Below are 19,672 nucleotides of genomic sequence, written 5' to 3' on the forward strand. Positions count from 1 at the left end.
TATGGCCCTTTATAGAAAACATTGGTCAACCCTTGACTGAAATAATTTGCAGGGGTGCCTGGGTGGCTCAGACGGTTGGGCATCCGATATAGGCCTAGGTCATGATCTTGCCAATCCTGAGTTCTAGCCCCACGTCAGGCTCTGTGCTGACAGCTCGGAATCTGGAGCCTGTTTCAGATTCTGTGTCTCCCTCTCTCTCTCTATCTGCTCCTCCCCCACTCATATTCTGTCTCTCTCTCTCAAAAATAAATAAACGTTAAAAAACTAAAAAAAAAAAAATCTGTAAACCAATCTCCTTCTCTCCTCACTACCTTTGCCCTAACTTAGGTCTTCATCTCTTCTCACCAGGTGAATCTGGGAGCTTCTAAAATGAGTTTTTCTGACTCCAGTTCTGAGCCTCCCAAGGGTGCTGTGTATGGAAACAGTGTAATGTTTAAAAAGAAAATCTTGGGGCGCCTGGGTGGCGCAGTCGGTTAAGCGTCCGACTTCAGCCAGGTCACGATCTCGCGGTCCGTGAGTTCGAGCCCCGCGTCAGGCTCTGGGCTGATGGCTCGGAGCCTGGAGCCTGTTTCCGATTCTGTGTCTCCCTCTCTCTCTGCCCCTCCCCCGTTCATGCTCTGTCTCTCTCTGTCCCAAAAATAAATAAACGTTGAAAAAAAATAAAAAAATAAATAAATAAAAAGAAAATCTTAACACGAAGTTGCTTAAAACCCTTCCTGGGCAGCCTTCTAATCTCAAGATGAAATTCACGATAAAATACCTAACACACCAGGTTAGAAAGCCACAGCACTTTACTGACATCTGAAGACCCTTGTAGTCACCAAAGACCAGGTGTGGTTTGGCGCACCTGGGTGACTCAGTCGGTTAAGCATCCGACTTCAGGTCAGGTCATGATCTCACGGTTTGTGAGTTCGGCCCAGTGTCAGGCTCTGTGGTGACATCTCAGAGTCTGGAGCCTGCTTTGGATTCTGTGTCTCCCTCTCTCTGCCCTCCCCTGCTCGCTTGCTCTCTCTCTCAACATATTTTTTTAAAAATTAAAAAAAAAAAAAAAAGACCAGGGTGGTTTGACATGACATAAGCTGTAGAGACTGGAAAACCCAACTAGCTTTGAGTAGGAAGAGGCTGTGTATTAGCTCACCTAATTGAGAAGCGTGGCTATAGATCTGGCCTGGAGAAAAGTTGAATCCAGATTTCTAGTTGTTTCACCTGGACTTCCTTTCCATTCTGTTGCCTTCTCTTCCGTGTTGACCCTATTCACCCAGAGACTTTTTGTCTTGAGAGGTCAGGACTGCTGTGGCAGTTTCTGTCTCCTCCTGTGAACACATCTGGTAGGAAAGAAAACAAGTCTCTTCCCTGTAATTCCCACACCAGTGCAGAGGTGTCTGATTGGACAGCATAGGTCATGTGGTCCGAGATATGGAATGTGCTGATTGGCTTAGCACCAGTTCATGCATTCAAGCCCTGGAGTTGGGGTAAGATCCCAGATGAACTATAAAGACTGGGAAGAGTGGAACTATCCCCAATTAAATATTGGGCTGTGGTGGAAACAGGGTGAATGGAGGTGGGTTGGGACAAAATAAGATTCACTGAGCATACCACGAGCAGGATTGCAGTGATGGTCAGAAGCAGTAGCAAGTGACCTGGGGAGGCCAGCAATCAGAGAATCCCAAGGTTGGGGGATTATGGTTGCCTCACTCACTGGTTCTTAATTCCAACCAGTCATTAGAAGTACCTGATGCCTGGGCTGTTTGAGGACACATTAACTTGGGTTCTCTTTTTGGTTGGCTAGGTCTGAGGGATTTTACAAGTTATCAGGGTGTTTCTAATATGCAGACAGACTGAACTATTGATTGGGTTTAGGTCCAGGTTTCATTTCCTGATTCTGTGGAATGGGAACAATCGTAATTACCCAGCAGGATTGTTGTGTATTGATGTGAATAAGGAATACAACCTACTTAGGTGCTCAAATAAATGGTAGTTTCTTATCCATGGTTCTTACCTTTACAGGGATACTGTATTAGATTCCTGAGACTGCCATCACAAAATCTCAGACTGGGTGACGTAAACAGCAGAGAATTTCCCATATTTCTGGAGGCTAGAAGCCCAAGATGAAGGTGTTGGCTGGTTTGCTTTCTCTTGAGACCTTTCTCCTAAGTTTTCAAGTAGCCTTTTTTGTGTGCATACACCTCTGATATCTCTTCCTCTTTTTATAAGGACACCAGTCCTATTGGATTAGGGCCCACTCTTATGGCCTATTTAACCTTAATTACCTCCTTAAATATCCTGTCTTCAAAACGTAGTCACATTGGGGTTAAGACTTCAAGTGAATTGCAGGGAGGACACAATTCTGTCTATAAGAGAGATGGATCCTTTGATTCTCTGATAGCTAGGGTTCCTTTGCCTGGAAAAAGGCAGACACACAAATGTATGTCAGACTTTGTATGCATTTATAGGACTTTGAAGATCCCACTTAAACAGGAACATCTGAAGCAGCCTTGCAGAGGAAAACCAATACCCAAGAGGAGGATGTGTATAAAAGAAGGCATTTCATCTCCTCAGCCCATTCATTTAACAAGTATTCACTGAGTGCTGCCCATGTGTCAGGCACTGTGCTAGGGTTATAACAATGAATGGCACAGGCAAGCCTCCTTCTCTTACCACTTAAAACTTTTATTGGATGCAATAAACACATAAGCCATCTCTACATGGCGGTACCAAGTGCCATGTAGAGAACCAAAACAACGATGGGGGATGGGGTGGGATTTGCCTGGGAAGCTACTTAGAGAATGTGGTTAGGAATGTCTTCACTGAGACAATTAAGCGGAGGCTTGCACAACCAGGAGTCAGCCATGCAAATGGGAGTAGAGGGTTTATGGCTGATGAAATGCCTGCTATTCTCTGGTTTATTTTAGTATCAGCTGGTGGAACCACCTCCTCTCTCAGCAGCTGCTCCCCTGATTGGGTTCTTCTGCCTGCAGAGCAAGAAATAGGAATCTTCTCTGAGACGGGCATAGCTGTTGTGGATTGCTCCCCTGTCTTTGGATGTCTTTCTCTTCTCCTATATCTGAAATGTTTAGGTCATGTATTTGAAGAGATAGGACCCATCAATTCAAACATCTGTTCCTCTGAATTCTCATGGACATGACCAGACTTCAATCGCTATTTTGACTTCAGCATGAAATAGAGTAACACTGTGGGAGAAGCAGTCATATCGGTGGCGTGGTAAATGTATAAACAATAATTGTATTGTAGTACATGTTTCTATAATAGTACGCTGCGGGTCTGAAGGGCCTAAAGGGACCCCAAACGGCATCTGGATGGAGTGGAGAAGACTTCTAGAAGCTGCATCCTAAAGATCCCCCACTGTCCTTAGGATAAAGAACAAAATCCTGTCATGAATTGCAGGCTTCTGTAGGTCTAGTACTTGTTACCCCCGCCAGTTCTCTCCATCTCTCTGCCAAGAGAGGCTGGACTTGGTTCCTTACTTTAGGTTGGGGTCAGTTCTGCTCTGTGATTCTCATTCTGGGGTCCAGGTTGAAGGGGCAGTAGCCCCTAAGGCATGCTTTTTTTTTTTTTCTAGTTATCACAAGTGTGTAAGAGGCCAAATCAAACTTCGTAACCACTGTTCACATCTCGTCCACTTCTATCCATTGGTCAAGTTAAATCACACGGCCAAGGCCAAAGTCCTTATCTAAGCATACACACTTTGCTCTGAAAGAAGAGGAGTAAGTGTTTATCAGTTGATCTACCATAGCATGTAAGGTGCTTAGAATAGTGCCCGTTTAGGTTTGCCTAAAGTATGAACAATAATGTACTTTTAATAGTCTTACTTTGGAGAAGGGAAAAAGAAGGGAGTAATAAACAAGGGAGAGGATTATTATGTAGGGCAAGACTTGCCTTATGGGAGGAGTGTGTGGGTTGAAGATGGAACATAAGGCAGAGCTTGAAGATTCAGCTAAAATGTGAGAACATGAGCTTAGAGTGGTGCCATCTTCCTCATGGCTTTTGTTTGCAGCCGGGGGGCAAGTGGTTGGATTGATAGACTTTCCCTGATCTGAGTTCTATGTACTTGATTCTTTTCCCCCTTCTCTCTAATCTTAAAGGAGAGGTTTAGATTGTGACAGTTGGTGTTTACAATGTTTTAATGTCTATCATATTGAGAACTGAGTAGAAGCATCTTTAGAAATAATTTACACCACCATAAAATGACTTGCTAATCTTTCAGAGTGTGTTCTTTAGAATTGTTTTTGTTTTTTGTATACCAGCCAAGAAGATCTAGACCAATGAGGAACCTGGTAAAATATTTTAGAAGCATCATCTGATTTGCAAAGCTAAGTGGGAATATAAATCCTTTCTTAAATACACAATCATGCTTTCTGCCATTTACTTGTGTTTTGTTTCTTTAGTTGTCTCTTAGGGCAATGTTTATATATGTGATTAAAACGTCCACAGGATGTGTGCCCGCCCACCAGTGTTCGACTGTAGGATTCATGAGTGGGAACATAGGGCTGTGGGATATGCTGGCTTGTACCAGCAGGCCTCATGTAGCCCTTATTATGCGACAGGTAATGAAGTTGATAATTAACAGCCATACGATTTATTAGATGCCTAATTTGCAGTAGTGACTTGCCGTGTGAAGTGTAGATAGATGCTTTGGGAGTTAGGATTAAGGAATACAGATAGGTTTTGGAATGAAGAGAAGGTTTTAACGAGACCTGAACTGCATCTTGAAGGGTGCCCACATCAAACAGATGAAGATTGTCACATGTTTATTCATCCATATAGCTAAAATACAACATTGGCTGTTTCCCTGTGTTTAAAGCATTTCTTCACCATCCAGTTGTTTAGTGAAAAGTCCCAGACTTCTGATCCTAATACCAAAACCCCATGCACTCAAAAGCTCCCTGATCATCTTCCTGTCCCATCTCCATAATTTCTTTTCAAATGACCTACTTTTCCTTATAAATGTTCCAAACTTATCTAATCTGTACCTTCTTTTAAATTGGTCACTCTTGGGGTGCTTGGGTGGCTCAGTTGGTTAAATGTCCAACTTTGGCTCAGATCATGATCTCACGGTTCCTGAGTTCGAGCCCCACGCCCAACTCTGTGCTGACAGCTCAGAGCCTGGAGCCTGCAGCCTGCTTTGGATCTGTGTCTCCCTCTCTGTCCCTCCCCTGCTCATGCTCTGTCTCTGTCTCAAAAATAAATAAAACATTAAAAAAAAAATTGGTCCCTCTTGCTTGGCCACCTTCCTTGATCTTTGGATGCAAAGCTGGCCTTTTCTTCAAAACCTATCAGAAATACCAAGTTCTATGGAGTCTTGCCTGTTCTGTTGTTTTCTTGGAAGTAATCCTTTTCTCAGTTTTTGAATCCTCTCAGCATTACTTTCTCTGCAGCTCATATTCCCAGCTTCCCTTTCTCTCATGCCATCTGCAAGTAACTATGGCTTGCTTATTTTTGGTCAATAGCATAAAAGTACTCAAACCTTTAGCTTTTATAGACAAGTAAAAATTTTTTTTTAATGGGGACACTCACAGTTTATATAACTTTTACTAACATTAAAACTCACGTGAACAGAAACACCACCTCTAATCTAATTTCATAAAAATCAGCATTTGACCCCCAAAAATGCAGGGTATGAGAGGACAGGGCTTTATGCTGAAAACTGGCCAATGGAAAACTCCTGAGGCTATCTGGTTTTGTTTTGTTTTGTTTTCCATTTCACAGAGGACCAGTGAAATGTTCATCCTGTATCTGCCCTCTCTGGGTAGACGTTTTCAAGTCACTCTTTTAGTAGACTGAGCTTTGCCAGAGCTGACTTCTCTGATTCCCAGTTTATCTCTATCTCCAAGATAATCTTGGATCTCTAAAAGCTTATAACAATGACAAAAATAACACTGATCTGTGACACAGAAGCAACCAGGCTGGGGAATAAAGATCTGACTCTGTCTGAAATAACTAAACAAATAGTCACTTTTATACACACACACTTCAGATATACTTTTATAAAAGTCAGAGCAATAGACAGGTTCTAAGTGCTGTTCATTCTCAAAGAGCAAAAAATTTATAAAACCCCTAATATGGCATTATATCTTCTTTTGTCTTATCCCTAAAATGTACATATGGTTATTTAAATGACTGAAAAAAATCTTAAAACTATAGAAATGTCCAATTATTTTAGTCAGTTTCTTTTCTTGTTTTTTTTTTCCCCCAGGTAACATTTACAGAACAGAACAAATTGGTTTTAACATTGGGAAGACCCTGATCTTTTAAACTGGCACTATCTAGTAGAACTTTGTGATGATGAATAATGTTCAGTAATCTGTGATGTCAAGCTGCATGGTGTTTTATTCATTTTCTTTGTATACTTGAGAAATTTCAAAGGAGCATTTTTTGAGTCTTCAGCGAGTTGTATATGTATCAATGGCTCTGTTGACCTTTGAGCTCCTTTCCATCTTCACATCACAAGTCTTGAAGATGCTGATTGTCAATCCATAAATTAAGATCTGTCCATTTCCTCCATCATGGCTCTCCTTTCAGATACTATGATCTTTGACTCATGTATCTGTATACACAGGCACGTACATTTAGGAAGATCCAGTGAAACAGTAATAGGGCTGGTTTACCTGGAGTGTTCCTGCAAGTTACCATGAATAGAAAGTGTGAGCAAGCAAGATCTCGTGTGCTCTCACTCCAGCCCCTTGGGGAAGGAAGGGGAAGTCCTATCCTTCATCCTGCCCATCAAGTCCAACCGGAACCTGTTGAGCCTTTTGCATGTTGGTGTGATTTGACACCTGTTTAGTTTCTCCTGAAATAGTCCTTTTTCTTTAGTTGCCAGGATTACTCTTCCCAGAGAATTTTAAGCTTCTCTTCTTCTCTGAAATCATTACCTGAACTTTTGTCCTCCTACACTGACCTGACCCCTGACCAGTCACTTTTTTTTTTCCTTTTTTATTAATGGAGCTGTTCTGCGTGCATGTACTCAGACATATATACCAAGGGTAAAGATACTTCTGATGAAATCAGGATCATTAAGGTGACATTAGCAAGAGCAAAGGTTGTAATAAAGCAATAGTTACCATTTGTGGGGCACGTACTGGGTGCCAGGCGCTGGGCACTTTTCTTCTAAAGCTAAATTCTAAAGACGTTACGATTATTCCAATTTCATAGGTAAGTTAACCTTAACCTAAAGCTGAGTAACTTGCCTGAGGCCACACAGCTCAACAGTGGAAGAGCCAGGTTTATTCAACTCCAAAGCCCGTGGTTTTACCAACTAAGCAATAATTAAGGTGTAGAGGGGAAACGGTGTTGTGTGTGATGTACGAATCCTGGTTTTCATGTCTCCTTTTCCATTTTCATGGTGGTCTTAACCAAGTTGCTTAGCATCTCTGTCTTTCCCTCCCTCTCCACCCCCCTCTTTTTTTCTTTTTTGCCCTCCCCTGCCCCCCTCCCCACTCAGGGTCAGCTCAGGCTCCTGAGCGTTCCAGGCCAGGGCCTCACCAGTAGACACCGGGGAGGGCTCTGACTGTGCGTGTTTGGTCCCCCAGCATCCTGGCTGGGTTTGGGGAGGGCCCCCTGAGGGTGGTGGTACTGAGCCTGGGGGCAGAGGTGGCAGGCTGGCAGGCCCAGAGTATAGCACATATGGGGGCAATACATACGGGCCAGCACGTGAGTCCAGGCCCGGGTGGGACGAGTCACGCTCAGCCTCTAGCTCTGTCCAGCGAGGGCTGTCCGCTGGTGCTGTGCCCAGTGGGACAAAGAAGGCAGAGGTGGGAGGACACCTGGCCACCCAGACGGAGGTGGAGGCAGCTTCAGTTTTGGCAGTGTGATTTTCCCCAGGCCCCTGAAGCCGTCCCCACAGCCCTGGCAGGGAGAGGGGGTTGGCTAGGCCCTGGCTGGCGAGGGACCAGCAGCAGCACATCCTACACACGCCTCCCTGGGCCACAGGGGTTGTGGGTGGGGCAGGGAGTGGGGGGACCACTTGCTCATGCAGACATGGGGGTCAGAGCTTAGTGACCGCCCCCACAGCACACACTCACATGTTGAGGCAGCGGGGTGAGACGGTTACTGAGGGCGACGGATGGACTGACCAGGGGCAGGTGAAAGCATCCCTCCTTCTAATTTCTAATACCTTAGCGATAGGGGAGGAAGAGTCCCCCCGTATGTTAATTTGGTACCACCGCTTCCTCCTCCCTTCCTGGAATACCAGATTGTAATGTGTAAAGGCTTCCTAAACCATCAGTCACTCCCCCCCGCCCTCGTGGTACTGTTTGACAGAGAATGCCGTCAGCTCGCCTGTACAAAGTATGTTACAGGGTGCACGTATTTGCTTTTACCTATATCCCTTCATTCCTCAACTCTCTCACTGAAGTTGTTTGTGTATTTGAAAAGCTGTTCTTTTTGCCTTCTGACTACGCCTCCCTCCCCCGTTTCACTTTAGTTTTTTTCATTCAGGATTGTCACTTTTCAAGTCTGTACTATGTTACATTACTACCATTTTGTTTACTTAACAATTGTTAAAAATGTTAATGCCAAAGACCCTTCCGTTGTGATGGAGGAGGGCACTAAGATAAAAATAGAGATTGATGTTCATTGAACATTTGGCAGATGTCATGTGTCCTATATCAATATAGCAAGATGTCATGTGTCCTTCATCAATATAGCAAGAAAGTAGAACTTGGACTTGAATCAGTGGGTAGCTGTGTTGGGTGGGGGAGAGGGATATGGATCAAAACAGATGAATCAAAAATCATTTCTCCACTCTATCTAAAAGCATATCTAGTGTCTGTATTGTTTTGTTACATTCTTAAGATAGATGCTTACTGTTGTAGATTAAATAACCTTAGTGTTGAGTTCTGAGTTTTGATACTTGTATATTATACAACCAAAGCAAGATTTAGAACATTTCCATTTGCAAGAAAGGTCCTTCTACTTTTTGCAGTGAAATCTTTGTCTTTTCCATTTGGCTCTTGAACCCATCCGTTGTGCTTTTCCTTTTGGTTATTACATTTTTTAGTTATAAGATTTCCATTGGGTAGTTCTTTATGTCTTCTGTTTCCTGCAACTTTGTTTCTTGGGTGAAGCTTTCTAGTTTCTCATTTGTGGCAGGTGTAATTACTCTTTGAAGATTTTTATCTTGGCTGCTTTCAAATATTTGTCAGATAGTTCTGAGATTTCTGTCATCTTGGTGTTGGCATTTGATGATTGTCTTTCTCGTTTAGTATGAGATCTTCTTGGTTCTTGGTTATGAGTGCTTTTTTAATCAAAATTTGGACATTTTCATTTTATGAGACTTGATCTTATGTAAAACTTGTTTTAGCTGGCTTTAACATCGCTCTGGCCGGGTATTACCTGGGAGGTGGGGCCTCCTCATTATCACTGGGTGATGGTGAAGAGTCCTGAGTCTCTCCACCAAGCTTCCTCTGACACTATCCCAGGAAGGAGGGGGCAGTCTCATGGCCTGGTGGAAGTGGATGTCCTGCCTCCTCACCTCAGCTCAACTGATGGTGCAAGGGTGGGGAAGTGGCCTTGATAATGGTGGACAGATCAGAAATTGTGGGCTCCCTATGTGGCTTTCTATGACCCCACCCTCTAGGGGGTTTTGGAGTACCTAGGTACAGCCTGGTGAGGGTGGAAGTCTAGGCTCTCCACTCAGCCTTTGCTGATACGGGTGGTTGGGTGACCTTTTTTTTCTGCAATGTAAACTACCTACTTCTGTCTGATACCTGAATCCTCCATCTAAAAGCTTCACAGAAGCTCTGATTATATCTGCTGTTGTATTCTCCTCATGAAAGAGAGGAGTTAACGTTTGTGCCTTACAGCTTGTCCATAGCCTTTCCCTGCTCTGATGTTGACCTATGTAAGTTAAGTGTTGTTTTAATTTCTGTTGTATTGAGATTGGTTAGTCTGTTTATCATGAGTGGGAAGGGTGAAGGTTTGCTGTGGTGATCACACTTAGGTTAGTCTTTGGGTGAGCAGGGTTCCCTTATAGCAAACTGTTTTTATAAAGGTGAAATCATCTCCAAATGAGTGAGCCAGGGTGAGTGTGCTTCATGTGGCTCAGAGGGGGCAGTGTGCTGACCCAGCTGCACGTGGTCTGAATATCTGGCTCGGATGGACAGTCACGAAGGCTCAGCTCCGGTGGCCATGCAGTAGTTATCAGGGCTACCTATGGGCAGACTTCTGACGACAATGGAGTATTCTTTAGGTTCAATCCTTCATGTCTCAGGATACCTGCTCCCATCTCTTCTCATCAGCAGGGTGTCTTTCTCTCCAGCCCCCTCGTAGTAACAGATGGGGAGCCATCTATTACTGGTCAGTTGCAGACTTTTTGGGAACAGACATGTCCTCTTTTAATGCCCTTGAATTACTGGTTTGGAAATTTGTATTTTACCCCTATTCTTTTTGATAGTAGGAAAGGACTTCAACCTGTATGTTGAATGTTAAGCTTCAATATATATTGTAAATATATGTTTATATTTTTATTATGTGTAATCCCTATCTCTCTCTCTCTCTCTAAACATATCTATATCTATAGATACAGATAGAGAGCGAGAATATACCACATTTAGCTGACCAAGGAGAGGTCTGGAAATCCTATTCTCTTTCCACATAGCCTGACCAAAATAATAAAATTAAACATAATTGAGCTCATTTAAATGGCCTGGGAGTGGGGGAGTGCAGCATAAGTAGGTGAGTCCCTCAGACCCATGAGGCTCTTCCTTGATGTTATGATGGAGGGGGCTAGAGTGCTCAGATCCCACTGTCCTCCGGGACATGGGGGCACTCTACCCTAGAACAAGGCTCAGCAAACTGTTTTGGTAAAGGGCCAGCTAGTAAATATTTAATTTTTGCAGTCCGTTTGGTATGTCCCAACTACTCACCTCTACCTCTGCCATCGTACTACAGTGGCAGCATAGAAAACATATAAATAAGCATAGCTGTGTTGCAATAAAACTTAACGCTGACATTTGAATTTCATATAATTTTCAAAGATCACAAAACATCCTTTTTAGTTCTTTTTTCCCCCCCAACATTTAAAAATGTAAAAACTGTTTTTGACTCATAAGGCATATGTAAACAGGCAGTGGGTTGGATTTGGCCCATCGACCCTAGTTTGCTGACCTGCCTTTGTAGATATGTGCTGGACAGGTTCCTTTGCCCAAAGAGACATTGTGCCCTGTCAATTAGCTTAACCCACGGTTGTGCTTCTTGGCACATTCCCATTCATTCATGCATAAATTCTTTTTTTTAAATATTTTTAATTTTTTTTTTTTCAACGTTTATTTATTTTTGGGACAGAGAGAGACAGAGCATGAACGGGGGAGGGGCAGAGAGAGAGGGAGTCACAGAATCAGAAACAGGCTCCAGGCTCCGAGCCATCAGCCCAGAGCCTGACTTTTTTTTTTTTTTTTTAATTTTTTTTTTCAACGTTTTAAATATTTTTAATGTTCATTTTTGAGAGACCCCAAGCACGAGAAGGGGAAGGGCAGAGTGAGAGAGAGAAGGAAACACAAAATCCAAAGCAGGCTCCAGACCCGGAGCTGTTAGCACAGAGTCCGATGTGGTGCTTGAACTCACAAGCCGTGAGATCATGACCTGAGCCGAAGTTGGGCGTTCAACCCACTGAGCCACCCCAGCGTCCAGTGCACACATTCTTATGAGTGATCTAGGCACTTTTCTGGGCACCGGAGGCTCCTCAATGAGTAAGAGTTATGCCCTCAAGTATTCACTGTATCATCTAGATTGATTCTACCTCTGATAACGTTTTTCTTGATAACAGCATGTATTCATGTTACATGTATTCATGTATGTGTACCTCCTCCTTGCTAAGGTATTGCTATATTCAGCTTTTGAAGTCATAATGGGAATTATGAATCCCAGAGCAGAATATTTTGCTAGGATTTCAGTTTTCATTTTTATCCTTTAGGAAGAGCTAAGCAACGATATATTGTTAAAGTGGTATCATGGGTCAGTTTGGAATGGTTCATCTGAAGTCCCAGAAGAGGCCTGATTTGGTGTTGTCACAAGGGATTAGTTTTCTCATGTAGTGTCAAGTCCGGAGATAGGTGGTTAAGAACCTAGTTTGAGCCACTCGCTGATGGTAGAGCCTTTGTTGCTCTTAGCCTCTTGGCTTTCATGTTTATAGCCTATGATCTGTAGCAGCTCTAGATACCACCTCTCCATTCAAGGTGACGAGATGGTGAGAAGGGTGATATAAAAATTCGTTCTCTTCTGTCACTTCCAGAACTGCATCTTTACACATCAAACTTCTGCTTTGGCCCCATAGGCAGGAATCTGTTCACAGCTACGGGTAGCTGCAAGGGGGGCGGGGAAATTGAGTGTCTTTGTGGGCACATTCCAAGAGTCTCTAGGAGAACTTTGGGAAGTGTTTCCTACAAAGAGAGGTCTCTTGTGATTACTTGGAGAGGTCCAGATTACTTGTAGAGGGTAGTGCCGTGCTGAATTTGAACTCAGAGTATGATAAGGCACTTCCGTTAATTAAACACACTTAGAGAGTATCTGCTATGTGGTTATAGTATAAGAGTGGTTTGAAACAAGGGCTGTGTTTTCCATGAACTTTAGCAAAAGGACATAGAAATGAAATTTCAAACGATCTCCATTCCAATAGATAATGATGGGGATTGAAGTACGTTTGTTTCTAAGGTCATGTGTTTATTTAGCAGCGTTTATTGGATGCCAAATATGTACAGCTGTTTAGTCTCTGCAGGCACACAGACCAGCATGACAGTTTCTCCTCTGAAGAAGGCAGTCAAGAAAATCAGTTTCACATCAGTTGTCTGGTTCTGTGACTTAACATATCTTTGAATTATACAATGAGATAGGAAACAACTTTTATTTGCCTTTTTTGAAAAATAAAAGCTGTAAGTTTTCCTAAGAAGGGAATGGCAGTGAGTAGGATTGAATTGATATCTTTCCACCATACCTCTGCTTATTCTATGAACAGTGATTGAGTACTTAGAGTAGGCACTTGGCTAGGCACTCGGTTTGTCAAGCTTTAATGAGCAGTCACTTGCTTCAAGGGGTTCCTAGTCATAGACTAGGCCGACACGTTAATATACTCTTGCGGTGCGTTGTGTATATATACATGGGGTGGCTGGGGGGAGTTAGGAGGGGAGAGAATAAGAAAAAAAGGTGAATTGTCAACATTGCTTAGAGAGGATATAATGGTTGCAAAATCAGTTAAAGCTTCACGATGGGAAGAATAGATCGATTTCCTGAAAGATCATCCATGAAAATAAGCGAAGAGTATATTTTGTACAAAGATCAATTCTGTCAAAGTGGAGAAGCACCAAGCCTCTCAGCTACAGGCAGCATCTGTGTGGTGGTAGAAACCCTTGGTGCAGGATCTGGAGCAGCCTGCTGGACCTTGGGGGTGTTTGCACAGCGTCTCTGTTAACAGCAAAGCCCAAAATAAAGGAACCTTCAGCTTGAATGGGGCTCAGCCCCTTGTTTCACTGCAGAGAGAGAGTGGTGTGGGTGGGAATCGGAAGACCTGGAAGCTGGGTGACTTCTTGGCAAGTAGGATGCACTTGTTCATGCAAGTGGAGCCAGCACATCCCTTGGTTCTCTCGTCATCTTGAGACAAAATGCCTGGCACTTCTCCATAGCCTGTGACTGTGAGCTAAGTCCTGTCAGAATGGGATCTTTCGGAGATCAGGTCCAGCAGGGTCTAGGCTCACTTCCAGCAATGAAACACCTCTTCTGCTAGTCAGACTGGGGCCCCTTTTTGCAGCATATGCCCTTTCCAGCAAAATTCTAAAGTAATATGATAGTGTTGAGCTATCCGTGTTTTTTTGTTTTGTTTTGTTTCAAAGAAAACAACATGTTTTGGTTGAAAATCACAATGAACTTGCTGAAAAAACTCTAAAACTTGTGAATAAAGTATTTTTGGAGGGGTGCCTGGGTGGTTCAGTTGGTTAAGCGTCCGACTCCTAGTTTCAGCTCAGGTCATGATCTCTGTTTATCGGTTCGAGCCCTGCATCAGGCTCTGTGCTGGCAGCGTGGAGTTTGCTTGGGATCCTCTCTCTCACTCTATCTCTGCCCCTCCCCTGCTCGCTTGGTCTCTCTCAAAATAAATAAAATATCTTTTCTCTTTTCAGCTATGGAGGCAATATGGGGGAATGCGATGAGAGGGAATGAGCTGTTTTTGTTTTTAAATTCTTTTTTGTTCTAGAATATGTGTAGCATAAAATTTATCATTTTAACCCCCTTTCAGCGTATGACTTAGTAGCATTAAGTATATTCACATTGTTGTGCGACTATCACCTCTATGCGTCTCGAGGACCTTTTCATCCCAAAGAGAAACTGGACTAAGCAGCACATCCCCATTCGCCTCTCCTCCAGCTCCTGCTCACCACTGTTTGACTTCATCTGTGTGAACTTGACTACTACAAGTGCCTCGTATAAGTGGTAATCCTACAATATTTGTCCTTTTGTGACCAGCTTATTTTACTTAGCGTGTCTTCAAGGTTCATCCTGTATCAGAATTTCATTTCTTAAAACTGAAAAGTCCACCGTATGACTAAAAACTCCATCGTATGTATCACATTTTCTTTACCCATTCATCAGTGGACATTTGGGTTCTTTCCACCTATTGGCTATTGTGAATAATGTTGCTGTGAACATGGACGTACAAATATCTGTTCAAGTCCCTACTTTCAATTCTTTGGTTGAATTGCCAGATCAGATGGTAATTCTGTGTTGAATATTTTAAAGGAATCCCCAGCTGCTCCCAGCAGCTGCACCATTTTACATTCCCACTAGCAAAGCACAAGGGTACTGGTTTCTGAGGGAATGGGCTTTTCCACACGAGAGACAGATGGTACCTTTGCTCTGGCATCTCAAAACATTGTGAAAACTAATGTCCCTGTTAACTCTTTTAAAGGACTATTTATGAAATCTATTTGGTTTTTAATTCTTCATTTTGAAGAGCTTAGTATTAGCAACTTTAATGTGAAAATGATTAGGGCGGCCCTGGAAGGAAAGACCACAAACAGCTTTCGATGTCAAATCAGTAACTAGAAATCAGTAAGGCACAGAGTGGTCCGGAAGCCCAGGGAAACAGGAAGAGGGTCTCCAAGCCGACCTGTGAGCTGCTGAGCCCATTAAATTGAGTAAATAACTTGAGTGAAAACAAGAAAGGGCAGTGATAAGGACAGAAAAGAGGACGCAAACAGGGGCACCTTTTACATGATGAACAAAGAAATGGAGGTCACAGCTTGTAAAGAGGCCATTTGAAAGTTGCTTGATTTGTAAATATTAGGGACATGAAATTTCAGGGAAAACAAAGCAAAGCCTGTCAGAAATGGTTTTAAATAAATAAACCCAAGCACAAAACCTAAATCAACTACTGGGTTTGCAGGCGAGGAGGGAACAGCTATGGAGGATTAAAATATTTGTGTGAAGAAGGTGGCTACGTGTGTAGAAAGTCAAAACACCGTAGTCTGCCTCATGTTTATAGTTCTCTTACATTTTGAATGCTAGGTATTTACCAGCCGAGAGAAGTTTCCTTTTGATTTAAGGCAGGGCTGTATAAAGAGAGGAGATTGCTGGTTCATTTAGCAGCTGAATAGATGTTTTTTTTTTTTTTAAATTTATTATTTTTTACTGTCTTTATTTTTGAGAGAGTGTGAGTGGGGAAGGGAGGGGGAGAGAGAGGGGAACAGAGAATCCAAAGCAGGCTCCACGCTGTCAGCACAAAGCCCAACGTGGGGCTCAAACCCACGAACTACAAGATCGTGACCTGAGCTGAAGTCGGGTGCTCAACCAACTGAGCCACCAGGCACCCCTGAACAAATGTTTCTTTAATGCCTATTATGTGCCAGGTTCTAGACTGGGGAGAGGAGGTCATGGAGGTGACTAAGGGCCTGCCTTGAAGAGCTTGCAGGGGTGGGAGACAAGGTGCACAGATCAGTGAGGTAGACCTCACTACAGCGAGGGAAGTGAAGCACCAGGGCACTGTGTGCATGGACGAAGCATAGCTAAGTGGTTCTTGGTCTGGTATCCAGAAACTCCTAGGCGGCTTTCTAAGGGTCCGAGCTGACACATCGGGTGAGTGGACTTAGCCTCCCAAAAGAGGAAGTAAAACTGGGGTGAAGTAGAACCTCTTTCTAGGAGGAGGGACCAGCATGAGCAAAGGTGAAGGAAGTATGAGAGTCCAATTTGGTGGGGGAGGTATTGGGAGAACAGGAAGTACTGGAAACTCCCAGCAAGTCAGTGGTATTCTGAAGCTGTAAATTTCAAGGCGGCTGGGGATCAGTCTGGAGAGAAAGATCAAAGCTATATATTTTTCTTCCTCTAATGTCCAAATCCATCCTGTGCTAATCTCTCATCTCCTTTTATAAGAAAAAAATTTTTTAATAGTCATGATTTTAAAATACTGAATATTCGTTGCAATAGGCCATTCTTTGGAGATGGAGAAGCTGATCTGATATTAACAGTAATGAGCCTTCTGCTCTTACAGATTTTGGCTGCTCCATTCTCTTTCTCCATATACCTGAAGTTGGCACTGCTGTTGGTTCTCCAGCATCTATTCCACCCCTGCCTTCTTGAATACTAGCAGTGTGGTTTGAGAAACTGACTCTAGCAGAAGGGTCAGCTGGTTAACAGTGATGCTACCTCCACTGCCAGGGTTTTAGTTCGTTAATAGGTATGTGATTCACCTTGAGCTGATGGGGAAAAAAATGAATATTTGGAAGAGGATTAGGGGAAAGAGAACCAGACAACTGAACTGTCACTATTTCTAGATGAGACCCAGAAGCTTGTAGCTCAAGGTGCCATGAGGGGACTCAGGCTTATGATCTAGGTGATGTTCTGGATAGAAGAATGGCAAGATGAAAGAAAAAAAAAATAAGAATCCTTGATGAATCCTCTGTTGAGCTGGCAAATCCATGAACTCTGAACCTGTACCATTATTGGGCTTCCTTTTCTGAAAGCTAATAATTTTCCTTACTGCTTAACCTGTTTTGGGTTGCTCATCTGAAGCTTGAAATCATCCATATCCTAAATGATGCTTGATCTCTGTGACCTTCAGTAGATACCTGCATGACTTTGTGACTGTGCGCCTTGAGTCTCCTCTCCCTTATCTGTGAAATGAATGTAATTATGTCTTATCGAGTTTTTATGAAGATCATTTGAGATCCGGCATAAAGCCTGAGGGAGGAGGTGTGAACTAATACATGTTGAACATCTATTGTGTACCATGAAATGGGCTGGTTCTTGGCTCTAGGAAGCTTAGAAGCTAGAAGAGAAATTCAGATAATTTTCATATTGAAAGGCACAAAGCCACATGCATATGGACCTTTGTATAGTTAGGTAAGGTCATCGATTCAGTATTTGAATACTTACTGTTCCAGGTACAGTGATCTAAAATGGGGTGGAGGCAGGGGATGAGGAAGAGATTAAGGGAAGGCATATCTGAAGTGTTCTTTAAGCCAAAACCTGACAGATGAGTAGGAGTTAGGTGAGGAATAGGGAGAACATTTCAGGCAAAGAAACATTACGTACAAAATCTGAGAAGTGTGAAAGAACTTGATGTGTTCAAGAAGTAGGAAGTGTGAAAAGGAAGTGTGTGGTCAGAGTACAGTGAACGAAGGATAATGTGGGTGATGAAGTTGGAAAGGTAGAAGGGAACAGATAATTCAGAGCCTTGGTGGTCATGTTAAAGACTTTTGAGTGATCTAGATGTAAAATGAAGCCATTGGAAAGTTTTAAGCCAAAGGGTCTCACGATCTGACCTGTACCTTTTTTTTTTTTTTTTTTTTTAAATTGGGTTTCAGGGCTCAGGCGAGGAAGAGCAGTTAGGCCGGTCAGCATTGTGGGTGAGAGACGTGGGTGGTTCGGACCAGGGTGATGGCAGTGCAGATGGAGCCGCATGGATGGATTTGAGCAGCACTGTGGGTGTAGAGCTTGCTGGACCTGATGAGAGATGGAAAGGATGTGGTAAATCGTGGAGAGAGTCCTGCCAAAGATGACTCTGGTTTCTGTGGAACTGGAAAGGACTGGAAAAGGCATTTTGGGGGGTAGTGGTAGAAAATCCAAGATTCAGTTTTGAACATGTTAAATCTGAGCTATCTGATACACTGGAATTAGGATGTTGAGCTCCAGTTTCACTTAGGTCTGAAGCTCCTAACAGGTCTATCTAGGCCGTGGTTAAAATTTGGACGTCATCAGCAGGTTGTTGATTGTATCCGAGTGTGGGAATGAATGGCTCCTCTGAAGGAGAGCATGGAGAGCAGGAAGGGAACCCCTGCCTCACTTCTGCGAAGCCAGCCCTCATCTCTCAAGTGTCACATACTCTCTTGGAAGCCTGGTAAGAGGAAGCCCTGACCTGAATGGGGTGTTGAGTAAGGGAAGAATTGTAGAATTGCAGCAGTTGGCTAAAAGGGAAGCATGCTGAGGGGAGCCTGGGTGGCTCAGTCGGTTAAGCGTCTGACTCCTGATTTCTCATGGTTTGTGACATGGAGCCTCACATCGGGCTCTGTGCTGGAATTTTTCTCTCTCTCTCTCCTCTCTCTCTCTTTCTCAAAATAAACCTTTAAAAACCTCTATCTATATATATATGTGTGTGTGTGTGTGTGTGTGTATATAAAGGGAAAAATTATATATATATAAAGGGAGGCATGCTGAGAATGGAGGGAAAGTGAAGATATTGAGTAAAAGTCACCAATGAGGTAGAGTCCTGAGTGGGATGGAGGAGTGAAGGTTCTGGCCCTGAATCCTCTGAGGCCAAAGGGAAGGGGATAAGGAATTTAATTAAATTTAAAGGGGTGGAGTCCCAGGGAGGTGAGAGAATTTACTACCAGAAACCTTGAAGCGTGCACGCGTGCGCGCGCACACACACACACGTATTGTGTGCACGTGCACATGCACACCAAGCCTCACACATGCTGGATGCTTCGTGGAGGTCATCTGCGGGGAATGTATGGTTCCTGCTATTTCTTTGATGCATGCTGGGTACTTTGGAGGGGCTCAGTAAGTATTTGTTGAATAAATAATTATGCTCAGAAAATGGGCTGTAGATTTTATTTATGGTCCTATCCATGTTAGGATGTGGAGAGGGTAAGGCAGGAAAAATCTAGGCTTGACTCCATTGAACCCTTCACTTTGGTCTTTCCTTCTCTTTCATGTAGCTGCAATAACTGTTCTAAAGTCACCTGTCCTTTTGTTTGCCTCTTCTATTGGACCATAAGATCTTGGAAGGGAACATCTGTCCTATATGAATCCATGTTTCCAGGATCTTATCCAGGGGATGTCTCATGGTACACGCTCAGCAAATAGTTGCACAGTCCATGCAAGCAGGGGTACTTGAGTGGATGCTTGAATAGATTCAGAGGAGGAGGGAACAAGCACCCTTCCAGATGGAGGCAGAGACAAGAAGCTGAAGTGCAGGGGTTGAATGAGTTGCATGTGTGGGAGGCAGGAACGAAGTTGCCCGATTTGGTAATCTCATCTGTGATGTGGGCATTAGTAACTTGCTCAAGGTCAAACAACTTGGAACTGATGGTTTCTGGATTTGTGCTGAAATCTTTCTGACTTGAGAGCTCAGGGTTTCCTCTATGCCATGCTCCCTCCTCCCCAGATCATTTCCCATAGTTATCACACCACTTGTAAACTTGCCACTGCTATGTTTCTTCCCTCTGAGGCCACA

The 19,672-nt window shown here is 43.3% G+C and overlaps 1 protein-coding gene across 2 annotated transcripts in view; it reads left to right on the forward strand.

Annotated features, from left to right (window-relative positions):
• Positions 1-19,672, forward strand: part of SAMD12 (sterile alpha motif domain containing 12) — a 389,352-nt gene that overhangs the window by 17,907 nt on the left and 351,773 nt on the right. The window contains exon 1 of one of the 2 annotated variants that reach the window (XM_030304333.1): positions 18,225-18,334. The exons of the other annotated variant lie outside the window; for it this stretch is intronic. Coding sequence (XP_030160193.1) covers positions 18,229-18,334 — 106 coding nt within the window. The 5' untranslated portion in view covers positions 18,225-18,228. Of the gene's footprint in view, positions 1-18,224; positions 18,335-19,672 lie in introns of those variants that run through there. 2 annotated transcript variants of the gene reach the window in all.

This window comes from Lynx canadensis, chromosome F2 (genome assembly GCF_007474595.2).
Source record: "Lynx canadensis isolate LIC74 chromosome F2, mLynCan4.pri.v2, whole genome shotgun sequence".
Lineage (NCBI taxonomy): Eukaryota > Metazoa > Chordata > Mammalia > Carnivora > Felidae > Lynx > Lynx canadensis.